Raw genomic sequence first — 13,099 nt, forward strand, 5'->3', positions numbered from 1 at the left:
AAATATAAATTTTCACACTGACTGTATGTAGCTAACTTTGAGTAATTAATAAAAATATTAAAAAATTTTCACAATAAACGTGAGAATGTGTGTGTGTGAGTGTGCTTATATATATAATGGTGTGTGAAGGAATTGTGGTTGGCTTCATGATGTCATTTGATTTTCACCGATGTGCTTTCATTACACTTTCACTAACACATAAAAATGCATACAAATATCGTCATTTATTAAAGGTTTTACTGCCTTATATAGCATATTTATATCTATCTTTTTACAATACTTCACTTTCCATGTATTCAAATGTAGATATGTATATGAATAAAATTTTTAGTTGCTTTGTAGCTATTGGTGGTGCGTGTTTTTCTCGTACTGTTTGCAAAGCTGAAATTTTCAAATTTTACAAAGAGATGTTTGAATAAAACTTGTAAGAAGTTCAATGAATCATATTTACTCTATAGTATTATGCGAAAAATAGTATTGTTAACACATATGTACTTATTTATACAATATAGTTCGGTCGTCTATTATTCTAGTCTTCCTATTTTGCTGAACGACACTGTGCTTCCTATATAAATTTGAATTTTTCTGAGAATTATGTATAAATATGCATACAAATATATGTATATACTGTAAAGGCATAGACATTATATACAATTATATACAATAAAATAGAAGCAAAGCATTGCGGTGATTTGCTTTTATCAACAAAAAAGGTTTGCAAACAGAAACAAATTAATTTGAAAATAGTAACTTGAATTTTATCCTATAAGTATACATATGCTATAGTTACTTTGTTGAAACGCAAATGGCATAATGTTATTAGTTGTTAAATTTCTGCATTAAAAGCATATAAAACAATTTCTGTTTCTATTACCATTCTGTTTCTGTTGTCGATTCTGTTTCTGTTAAGTAAGTCAGATAGATGACTTACTACGCAAAATGAAAGCATTTCGTGTTAAATAAAAATTAATATAAATTTTTTTTTGTTTGTGAATGCAGTTTCCGTACTTTTCAGCAAAAAGCGAAGAAATATTGTATGATTTAGAGATATAAAATATGATTTCTGATGGACACCGTGTGAATTTTCAAACCAATCAAAATAACAACAAACTTCACTAAATCTGAAGAGGTAAATTATTAATCTTTACGTCTCAATTCTGTTTCTGTTGTCGATTCTGTTTCTGTTTTATTATGTCAAAAGGATAACTTACCATGCACAATATACGATTTTCGTATAAAGTAATTTTTTTTTGTGAATTCTGTTTCTGTGCTTTTCAGCAAAAAACGAAGGAAAAGGAAAATAAGATATACAAAGTAACATTTCTGGTGGACATTTTCAAACCAATAAAAATATTAGTTTCAATAAGTTTCACTAAATTATTTTCCATAGAGGGTAGATGCACTATCTTTAAGTCTCAGCCACACCTACATTTGTGTATTTTATATTCATAAACAAGGCATTGCATAGTCATAGTCTTTAGATGACTCAAACACATATAAGTATGTAATTTGGTTTGTGTATATACATACGTTGAAATATCCTTTCACTTCTACACCTATCAATACCATTTACCCACGTCTTCAACGTCAACAAATTACGTGCTCTGTTTAGCCTCACATGAGCACACACGCAAATCATCAAACCCACTAATTAGCCGTGCACTTTCTTCGATATATAGACATAAATACGTATATATGCAATAAATATTTCACCGTGAACCAATAAGCTTTCACAAATTAAAGAAAAATCACTTCAATTTTCAATACATTTGCCCACCCGCCGCCTTGTCTCCCGCGTTACACACCAACAAATGTGTTTATTTGTATGCGTGTGAGTGTTTGCTTGCATTTATTACTGACCTTTCCTCTGGCGTTTCCATCGGCTCATCCGGCATGGCATCGTTGATGTCTGCCGTTGTCTCCTGAATGGGACTTGTGCCCAAATCTATGCTTGTCATACCCTCAATCATGGCCATATTTGTTGGTGTTATTGTAGTTGCTTTGTTATTATTGTTGCTTTGTATTTTATTGTCGTTATTTTGTTCTTTTATTGCCCTTCTCAACGTCCTTAATACAATTAAATGTACGCCACACGCTCGATGCTCGTGCCAAAGTGTAGGGGGCGCTGCGTGAGCTGGTGGGTGTGCGTAAGGCGCCGATTGGCTGTACTCAAAATTTCCTTCAACCACTTGCTTTGTTGTTGCTTGTGTTTTATACGGTTATATTTTTCGTAACGGTATGTGGCGTCACTTTGTCGCTGCGTTGGAAAATTGTTTTTGCGTGTGTCCTACACTTTGACGTCGCCTTTTTTCCTCAGACAGCCTTACGTTGACGCACAAGTGTATTCGCTGCTTTTTAAAATTTTTTTTTTTGTAGAAAATTAGTGTTGTTGTATGCTTTTATGCGCCTTGCTGAATCACCTTATTTTTTGCTCGTCTTCAATTATCGGCATATAATCTGTTTGTATGTATATACCTATATATATATATATATACTAAGTGTGGCGTTGTGTATTTGTACTATGCACTAATGTATGATGCGTTACACGTCTATGAGCGTTGTTATTGATTGTTACGCTATTGATTGACTCTTGTCTTTTGGGCGGTCATGTACTTTTTTGATGTACTAACGCGACTGCACTGTCGCTTGCAAATCGAATTAAATTAGTATTACAAGTATATTTCAACAAAACGACGTGAAGTTCAACCGAATTTCTGTGAAAAATCAATGCTTATACGCTTTCTTGGGCTGTCAAGTACGCAACTTTATAACTGTAATTTGTTTGGAATTTCACTTCCTATAACGTTTGTGAAAACACTTTTCGCCACACTGAAAATCACTTCACTTTTTTCGTACACTTTGTTTGACGCAATTCGCTGGTATGTGCGCGTGTGTGTGTTTTTTTTTTGCACGAGAAAATGTATTTTTGGAAGCCAAAAATAAAAATTAAAAAAATGTTTGCTCAATAATTCGTGTTCGATTGCTTCTACGCCGTCTATTTGGTGTTTAATATTTTCATGCGATTTAAGCGAAATGAAGATTCTTTGACTAGCTTATGGTTTGAGAAGCACGAGATGACTGTTCCCATTCGGCACAAATGCTAAAGTTTAAATCAGAAGAAAAATTCTTATGTGGAGCAATCGAAATACAGGCGAGCGCAAATGTACGTATATATGTGATGTGTGTGTACGATGAAATGCTGTTTGTAGCGTCTGCATGCGCCGAAATTAGTAGCTTGACTAAGCGCGTAGCACTCGGTGAGCGAAATGAGACTTGGCGGCTGAGAACAAAGGCGACGGTGAACAAGTGAGATGTTTAATTTTGAGGCGGTAAAGTGAAAAAAATGCAAATAACAACAACATAAAATTAAAAAAATCGTCTCACATGAGTAAAACTGAAGTAGAGCAGGCGCAAACTGAGTACGGAGCAAAGTATGGAAGAGCGAAGTAGCGGTGAGCAAGTTGAGTGCGAGGCAGCGCTGAGTTTTGAGCAGTGCAAAGCGAAGAAAAGCGTAGTGAAAAATATAGCTGCATGCTCTGCCAGCAGCTGAGCGGTGAAAATGGGAATATATAGCAGACATCCATATACATTTTTATACTTGTATATGTAGTTATAGGCGCCATTTTTTTCGTACCATTGCTGAGTACGCCGGTATAAAAAAATGTTCGCTGTTATTTTTAATATTTTTTTCTCCACAGCTAGCCGCTTTCGTGCGTAGTTTCATGCCAACTAACTACGCAACGCAGTTGTGTACAGGGCGTATGAGTAACACATATCCTTTGGCATGACACCTTAGTGCAACAGGGCGTATGCGCAACATTTGTAATGCAATACTCTTCTTTAGATTTTTATATGCAATTTTTACTAAGAAAACATATAGTACATATTTATATAGAATTTTTGGTAAAAAAAAAAAATTAATATATATTTATATTTATAATTTAAATAAATATATTTATATATATAAATTTTTTTTTCAGATTATGTGGTAGTTTACAAAATTTGCAGTGTTAAATGCAATAAGATCAGAAAGCAATTTTGAAAAATTACTGTTAATTTGTTAAACAAAAAACATAAAAGTTTACAAATGATGTATGTTTATAGAATATATGTGTTTACTTTCGCGTGCACCCGCTGTGCACATGTTCGATTGCAATAAAGTGCAAATATTATAAGTCTATAAATAATCAAATATACAGGGTGAGTAATAAACACAAATTTATTGATGTGTAAGAAATTAAAATTTATTTTTTTTTAGTTTTTTAAATTTTTCAACTAAGAATACTTTCTGAATTCCGTCAGAAGATAAAATTCTGTATTCAATTTACATTCAAATATTTTCATTGGTCAAATCTTGCAGATTTGCTTTGAATTTTTACCCACCGAAATCTTATAACTGTTATATTTTTGTTTTTAAAATGTTCCGTTATATAGTAAAGTCATTACAGATATATCAGATTTGTAAAATGTTTATCAAAATATTAAATAGAAAATATTAAAGCAAGCCAAAATAATACCAAAAAACTCGAAGTAAGTTTTGGAACATATTAACCTTTTGCCTCCGCCTTTTAGAACTCAAATTCTCTTCAGATTAATTCTTACCACTAACTTTTCATTATTTTCGAAAATGGAAAATGGTATTTTTTATTTATTATTACGTTTGCCTATTGGTTACTATTTCTCGCTGGGTTGTTAAAGTATTTGCGTCGTGCAAAGAACAGACTAGAAAATAGTGTATTAAATAATTTTATTTTACAAGAAAAAACCTTAACTTCGGTTGCATATTCTTAACAAACACAAAAGATTCCCTATAAAAACTTTAATCGCTCAGTTTGTATGGCAGCTATAGCTATAGTGGTCCGATATCGGTGGTTCCGACAAATAAGCAGCTTCTTTGGAAGAAAAGGGCGTGTGAAAATTTCGCGTATATACAGACAGACGGACATGTCAAAATCGATTCAGCTCATCATGCTGATCATTTATATATATAGTTATATATATTTTAGGGTATTCAACATTTCCTTCTGGGTGTTACACACTTCGTGGCAAACTTAATATATCCTGTTCAGGGTATAATAATATTGCAAAGAAACCATTCTACAATACTTTTTTCCCTCTTTGTAGCTTGTTCTTACTCTCAGCACTTTCGTTTTATCTTATCTTACTCTCTTGCTGCCACTCTCATGATGCTCTCTACATTTTTCTTTGCTCTCTTTTGTGTCCTGCGCACTGTCACTTTGTTTAATTTTTTTTTAACTTGATGAGAACATGATGTAGCTAAATAGCCTTGCCACATTTGCTATACGACTTTTGACTTATTCTTTTAAATGACATAGGTAAAATATCTGTTAATGTAAATGGCTTTGTTGCTGTTTAAATTATGCCTATTGGTTGCCATTGCATTGCAACAACTGCATTGAGTATTATCGATTGATTAGTTTGGTTGTGTGTGTAGAGTCATTGCGCTTCAATGCTGCTCATGGTCATCTGAGCTTAAAGCGGTCAAATGTTGCGGTGGGTTAGATAGATAACGGTAAAAATATGTAGTATTACCAATATAATTGACATTATTTCTTTGCACAAGGCTTTGTGGAGTTTATCATTTAATAATTTAATTTTTACAAGGTTGATTTAGAGCACAGTGCACAAAGTTCCGAATTTTCACTTGAAAAAAATAGAAAAATCGTTGATTAATGGACAATTTTTGCTTGCTCTCACGTGTTTGCATTGTTTAAAAAAAATTCCATGATGCAGAAGATTTATTCAAAATAACAAAGATATTGTCATATCAAAATAGATGGCTGATGCTGGCACTCCCTACTAAGTTCATTTCGTTATTATTTTGGTACTTAAACTTCTTCCGAGTGACGTCAGGGCATCATATTAGAACCAACAAGGGAGTGTGACTCATGGATGTTGATATCAGTGTGATTAAAAGTGCTGATGACTAATGTACGTATGTACGAGTACGTGAACATAAGCATGCGTTCATGTTTCAAATTGAATTTGTTTAATTTTATCGGATTAATTTTCTAATTATTAGTTTTATATATTTTTTATATCATCTTAACTTTTTTGGAAACTGCCATCTAATTTTTTGTAATTTGCTTCGTTTATTCCCATACATACATAGAAATAATATGGGTGGGAATTCTCAGATAGACTTAAGTAAAATGTTGGCTTATATAATACATTTATCATAGAAGTTTGGTAAAGTAAGCCCCACCACATCAGAATGGAAATTTTTTTGTTGTGAAATTTCGGTCTTAACAATAGTACTCTGTAGATCCTGATCCAAATTTTATGGTATTATGTCTCCTAATTCCATCAATTCGGGATGGACAAAAGTCAATCCCGAAATTTCGGGATTACAAAATTTCAATCCCGAAAAACCGATGTTAAGAATTTAATTAGCAGCTTACGGTAAATTATAAATAATATGCACATACACATATGTTTTTGTTTTTAGACATAATATAGATAGTCATATCATTTATGGATTAGAAATAAAGGCTTTGAAGATACGGAACGAGATACAAATAATGCACTTAATAAAAAATGCCAATAAATATTTTGCTTTAATTAAATTATATTTTATTATATATCTATATTATTTTTATTAAATTTTTAAGTTCATAAAGAATTTCGATTTTTTTCGATCAACATATCTGCTCTTAAGCTTAAACTTTTTTAAAATACACACATGCATAACAATAAAAATTTAAAAAATGATTTATCGGTATATCGATATTAGAGCTAATCGCTTAAAATATCATCGCTATTAAGTATTCACTTGCTGTGAAATTATTAACGATCTAAATGCTAATTAGCGCAAACGAGATTTCAATTAAACGCACTGAATGAACACAATGTAATATTCGCACACAATTAAGTGGATGTATATACCTATGTATAAAAAAAGCACATATTTCACATCGGGGCAATGGCCGTCAGTAAAAACCAAATGTACACAATATATAACATATATTTTTGGAGTTTTATTTAAGCGGAAGAAGTTTTTTGTATTTTTTTCTTATATATTTTAAAAATTTCACTTTCAGTACAAATTGCGGATGCCAAAATTATGTAGGCATTAAGTGTAAAATTTAAATTATTTAAAAAATATTAAAAAAAGTATAACTAGTGTATAGTGGATAGATTCAGAATTGGCAGGAAAACATCTACAAATTCAACATTCATCGAAATTAATTTGGCTATGAAGTGCTCACAGAAAACGACAAGCTCGAAGAAGAAACTATATCTTGAAGGTACTTCCCATAATAAGAATGAATATAGACAAATGTAAATGCAATTAGCGCAGTTTAAAATAAATGATCTAGCGTCTTACTAACTTCATCATTACTGATAGTTTTAACTGCAGAGTTTAGTCCATTTTGGAGTAGCCTAAACAATAACAGTTTCATAATTTACTATATCAACAAACAGTGCTGCTTTCAGATGATGATTTAGACAGTAAATTGTGTCTCTTGGGGACTAGAAATTGAACTTGATGGGTTGCCACAAAAAGCTATACTAATATGTAAATACTTTCCTTGCCATAATAGCTGTTACTAAGTCAATGCGTTTAAAGCAAATTATGCTCAACAGACTTCAACAGTAAGGAACTTCGTCAGCGATGAAAAAATCTGCACTGTTGAAAAAGTTTTTAATCAGCAAAATGACAAAATCTACAAAAAAGCTATCAAAGACACAAAAAAATGTTGTTCGAAGGGTTCAACTTCGTCACCATCCATCTGCTGTAATCATTTGAGAGGGAGTTCTCTGTAAGGGCTACTACTTTCTGTGAAAAAGAGGTTAAAGCTGGGGCAAAAGTGTACCAGCAGAATGTTTTAGATGTGGTAAAGCAGTTAAACACTGCTCTCTTTGATGGAGATCATTCAATCTTCCAGCAAGATTCTGCTCCAGCGCACAAGGCAAAAATCACTCAGTAATGGCTTAAAAGAAATATTTCTGGTTTAGAATCTCATCAAAGAATCTTTGGTTCGTCAATACCAATAGAAAATGTACGTGCAGCTATTGATTATTGTTCGAATCGTTTGAGAGCTTGTGTGAAAGTAAAAGGTGATGTTTTATGAAAATGTTTCCAAAAATGTTTTGATGGGAGATTGAGAGATTTTAAGAAAATAAAGTCAATCATCTCCAATCGATAGTATTGTACATATCACTCGAAGGTCTTCAAATGCTTGCATAAACAGAGATATCTGAGGAGTTTAGCGAAATAGCGAAAAAAGTCATATTATATTTCTCATCAGTTGAAGATTGCATAAGCACATATATATACCATACATATAAATAAATGTTTGTATATTTATATAAAAGTAATACATAATTTAACACTTGACGAAGTGTAGCCATAGCTGCACATAAAATTCAATCGGATATGTTTACGTGCTGCAGGATACAAGCCCACTTCATGACCTCTCTGATTGACGGCACGCATTTTATGATGTCACCGTTAGTGCCCACGAAGTTCGTGTACGAGAGGCTTGTCTCGTTGAATGGTTTATAGGTATATAGTATACATACGTACATACATACATTAGATTGGATTTCATGAAGGTTGCGAAGTTCACAACAAATATATGTATTGTATATATTATACATATATATATACCATATATCAACGAAAGTTCAAACTATACGACTCTCACTCCTACTACAATACATATAATAAAATATATACATATATATTTACTATCTATTGTCATGCGCTTGCTGACGTCATTGACTTTCTCTAGGTTCACATGTACCATAAGTCGACCAAAAGCGTTAACGCGACACAAGTAAATGGAGGGAGTTCAAGAAAATAAAATAGTAAAAAAGAAAATTGTCTATAAAAATAGCGCAAGGCCTATTTATAGACCACCTATGTTTGTTTACAATTTTCTTTTACAACTACAACAATAATTTTTCTTGAAATTTAATGACTGTAAGCATTTGTAATGACGGAAGGAAGGTCAGTCGTAAAGGCTGTCGGCATAATTTCTAAGAAAGAACTGCTCTATTTGTAAATATGTTACTACATAGTTAATGAGTTAACCTCGTGTTGTGCAATGCACGTAGTAAAATATTAATACTTTCCCTTGTAATTGCATTAAGTTCGGGCGGAAAGTGTATGACGAGACAAAGTCGACGCGTCTTTTTTTAACTTTTAGCAATTATGTACAACCCGAGCGCTGTATAGACTAAAGGAAGTTTTTGTTTTGTTCATATACATTTTTTTGGGTTTCTGTTAAAGCACTAAAAGTCACTAGTTTGTAGCTGTAAGATATGCATTATACATAATTCATGTGTCTTCTCATTTTGTCATAAGCTCGAGTTAAATGCTTTGGATTTATGTAAAATTGTATTGCTTTCATTTCACAGTTTAATGTAGAATCAGGTTGAGTTGACTCAATGGAGAGTTCATGAAACTCGGACTTTAAGTTTACTTATTTTATGTAAACGATTTAGGTGGCCGAAATCCTAAAGTTCTTAGGGAAGAGTTTAATAAACTCTGAGTTTAAGTAGACTAATTTGAGAGTTAAAGAAACACGGAGTTTAATTTGACTACTTTTATGTAAATATTATCTGTGGCTGAGTTGTCTGTGTCAATATTTCTATTAATGAGTTTAAGAAACTCGGAGTCTAATTCTACTAATTTTTTTAGACGATGCCGAAATAACTGGCTCAGTGTTCTCAGTGAATTGTTTATAAAACTGTGAGTTTAAGAAATAAGAAGTTTAAGTTATCAGTTTTAGTTTTTCTATTAATGAGCTTAAGAAAATTAGAGTTTAATTAGGTTTTCTTTATTTTCTGGATGTATGTGACCAATGATTTTACTCGAATGATCAAATTTTGTTACATAACAAGGTTATGTTACAATATATGCATAAACAACAAAAACCAACATCAAAAGAGAGTTGACGTCAAGATTTTTCTCTGAAAAATTTCGTATTTGTGAGAGTTTACAAACGCTGAGTTTAAGAAGACTTATATGAGAGTTTAAAAAACACAGAGTTTAATTTGGTACTTTATGTAAACATTATCTGTTGCTGAGTTGTCAGTGACTGTGTCTATTGGAGAGAGAGAGAGAGAGAAACTCAGCGTTTAATATCACTAACTTTTTATATTCGATGTTTGAATATGTTATGACCAATGGGTTTACTAGCAGAATCAAATTTTGTTACAAAACAAAGTTGTGTATCCAAAAACAAATAAAAGTGTTATTCAAAGAAAGTTGACACATAAACTCTTTGAAAAATTCCGTGTTTGTGAGTGGTGTTTATGACTTTCTATTCGTAAGCTAATAATATAAACTTCCTGGAAACAGTTATGTTACGTGTCGTCATTACAAATGGAAGTTAGTGACTGTTACCTAACTACTTAGTTCGTTTCCATACGAACTTAACCCCATCTTAGACACCAATTCTTTGTTAAGATAGCTACATGTAAAGCCATGTTCTATTCCATTATTTAGTATCTATTCATTTATTTCAGTCGACGTCTGACATAGAAGAAGTTGTATTCTTTGTATATTATGATACATAACACAAGTGACATGTGTACAATAGCAGATACTATTACATTGCATATTTGCTGTTGACTTGGCATGTAATAATAAAAAATATATTTACATATAAAGACACAAATATATAATATATATTGTGTGAGAAACGCACTTCAAGTTATTTGATATCTGCGGAAATTGTTTTTTTTGTTTGAGTTAAATATAAAATCATTTTGAAAATATATATATAATATCGTATGCATTTGTGCTCTTGTGAATTCTTCTGAACATTTTTGTAAAATTTGCATAACATTTTAATGAGTACACTTTACGCAGTTCAGATAAACTCGATGTGCAATATACCAATTGTTTCTCTTGTGACTCTTAAGCTTTCTCAGGTTTGTTAAAAAAATAGGAAAGGTTTAAAAAATCTTAGATTATATTATTTTTCAATTTGTCTCTATATTAATTAACTATTTGCCACTACTTTTTCTCTAACTTTACGTTTTACTACAAAGTGACTTCTTCCAATAGTCAACATTTAACTAAGGTCATTTCAACCGTCGTATTTTTTTTCTTCGTAGTATACAAAAATCGGTCCTTACTAAGCAAAGCATAAACTTATTTTTATCATTTAAAAAATTCGTTAAAAACACTTCGTTATCTTTTAAATTATCCCAAACAACGTCATTTATAGATAGAACTGATTTAAGCGCCATCTATCGGAGCTAAAAGATAGGACGACGAATACGAGTTAATAGGCTGTGCTAAAAAACTGTGATTGTTTAGTACTCCAAATACACGGGATGAAATATTTATATACAAAATTCAAGTTCTACGATGAAGCATTTTCAAACAGTAAATTTGTACAAGTTTTCATTCTTGATTATATGGACAACTCAAATAGAAAAAAAAGTTGTCTTAAGTACCTTTTTAATTTAATATGATATATTTTAATCAAATAAGAATAATTAAGTGCCAAAAAATTCATAGCAAAAATATTTTGTATTGTATATTCAGTATATGAGAAGCATTATTTGTGTATACAAGGCTGCTGGTCAAAGCCCGAAATTATTTGGTGGGGTTCCGATATAAGAATATGATAATTAAGCTCTTCACATATACATATGTAATAAGTAATAGTAAAGTTATATAGAAGATGTAAGCTTCACTTAAGAAATGTGCAAACATTCACAGAAAATTGCCTACAATACTGAAAACGCCACCAGTACGTATGAGTAACATCAAGGAGTTCTACTGAAAAATTAAAGCAAGTCTCTTTTGGCTTTTGGCTCACAGCTTAATTGGCACATAGCTCAATTAGATATTTATGAGTGCCTTACTTGGCCGGGCAAATAATAATAGTAGTTTTTCGCACGTATTTAATTTGACGAGTTGGAGCAGCAGGGCGTATGAGTAATTTTAATGTATTATTCTATCATAGATTTAGTCTTAGAAAATCACTTATATTGACTGTGTTCTAGTAAAAATATGTATATATCCTACCCGGATGGCATACCACATCAGTATATATGTCTAAAAAATTGCACTCACCTTTCTTGATGCTCTAAGCCTTCCAGGCCGTCGGCAATAACGCTCTCAACAACATGATTTCGGTTGCCCAATAAATGTTGTCTATCCAAATCGATCTGAAAACCACAAAATTAATAAAAATATATTAATTTTGGTACTTATTAAAAACAATATCGTAAAAAATATTATCGGTTAGGTTTTGGAGAGTCGGTCAGTAGAGGTCTATGCAGAGCAGCTGAGGTAAGGATTGATTGATGACTGTATTAACAGAAGTCGGTAATTAAAATTAAAAATAAAAAAATTAAAAACGTTATGTTCTTCATTTTCAATTAAAAACTTTTAAAAGTTATGGTACCAAACGTCTATTAAAATTACTTTTAAGAAGAAAATCGTTGCATTTAATAAAACTTCCAATAAAAAATATGGCGCATGCTTACATTTTTAAAATTATAAATAATGAGACAAAAAAGTTGAACTCAATAATCTCAGTGAACTTATAACAACAAAAAATATTACACTTTTATCGCTCTACTCGATCGCTTCTTAATACTGGTTATGCGCTTACCATGCGTGTAAACAAGGGTTAAAAGTGAACAAACTGTGCGGCTGCCGAAGAAACGTGTTTTGGTAACACATTTTTAAATATAGAACAAGAATCAAATTCGACTTTTAAAAAAGTCGGAAGAGAAATTGCGTTTTGTGATTATTACATGGATTCTTATGTTGTTGGTTTTTTTAATTATGAACTTTATAAATTGTAACAGGTAGGTCGAAATCTTTTCTTCGCATTATAAATGGTGTCAAAAAGGCTGATAAAACAATTTAATAGGGTAGATTAACAAGTTAGTGACTTGTAAAATTTTTTTACATTATTTAATAAATAATTATTTTCTTTACTTAGAAGACAATAAAATGAATTTTCTCGACGAATTCTGACACTGAAACTAGCTCAAAAAACAGTGTGTCTTTTTTTTTGGATTTTAGACCCATCATACCTATACTCTTTACATGCGTGTACTTTCGGAACTGAACCTTTATTTTTATGATGAAATGAAA

The 13,099-nt window shown here is 31.5% G+C and overlaps 1 protein-coding gene across 8 annotated transcripts in view; it reads right to left on the reverse strand.

The window, feature by feature from the left end:
• Gdap2 (ganglioside induced differentiation associated protein 2) overlaps positions 1-13,099 on the reverse strand; it is a 79,151-nt gene that overhangs the window by 17,294 nt on the left and 48,758 nt on the right. For 7 of the 8 annotated variants that reach the window (XM_036377919.2, XM_036377912.2, XM_036377966.2 and 4 more), the window contains one exon: positions 12,065-12,159. In XM_036377919.2, coding sequence (XP_036233812.2) covers positions 12,065-12,159 — 95 coding nt within the window. Of the gene's footprint in view, positions 1-1,860; positions 3,118-12,064; positions 12,160-13,099 lie in introns of those variants that run through there. The other variant, XM_036377984.2, reaches the window with a different exon arrangement.

This window comes from Bactrocera oleae, chromosome 4, assembly GCF_042242935.1.
Source record: "Bactrocera oleae isolate idBacOlea1 chromosome 4, idBacOlea1, whole genome shotgun sequence".
NCBI lineage: Eukaryota > Metazoa > Arthropoda > Insecta > Diptera > Tephritidae > Bactrocera > Bactrocera oleae.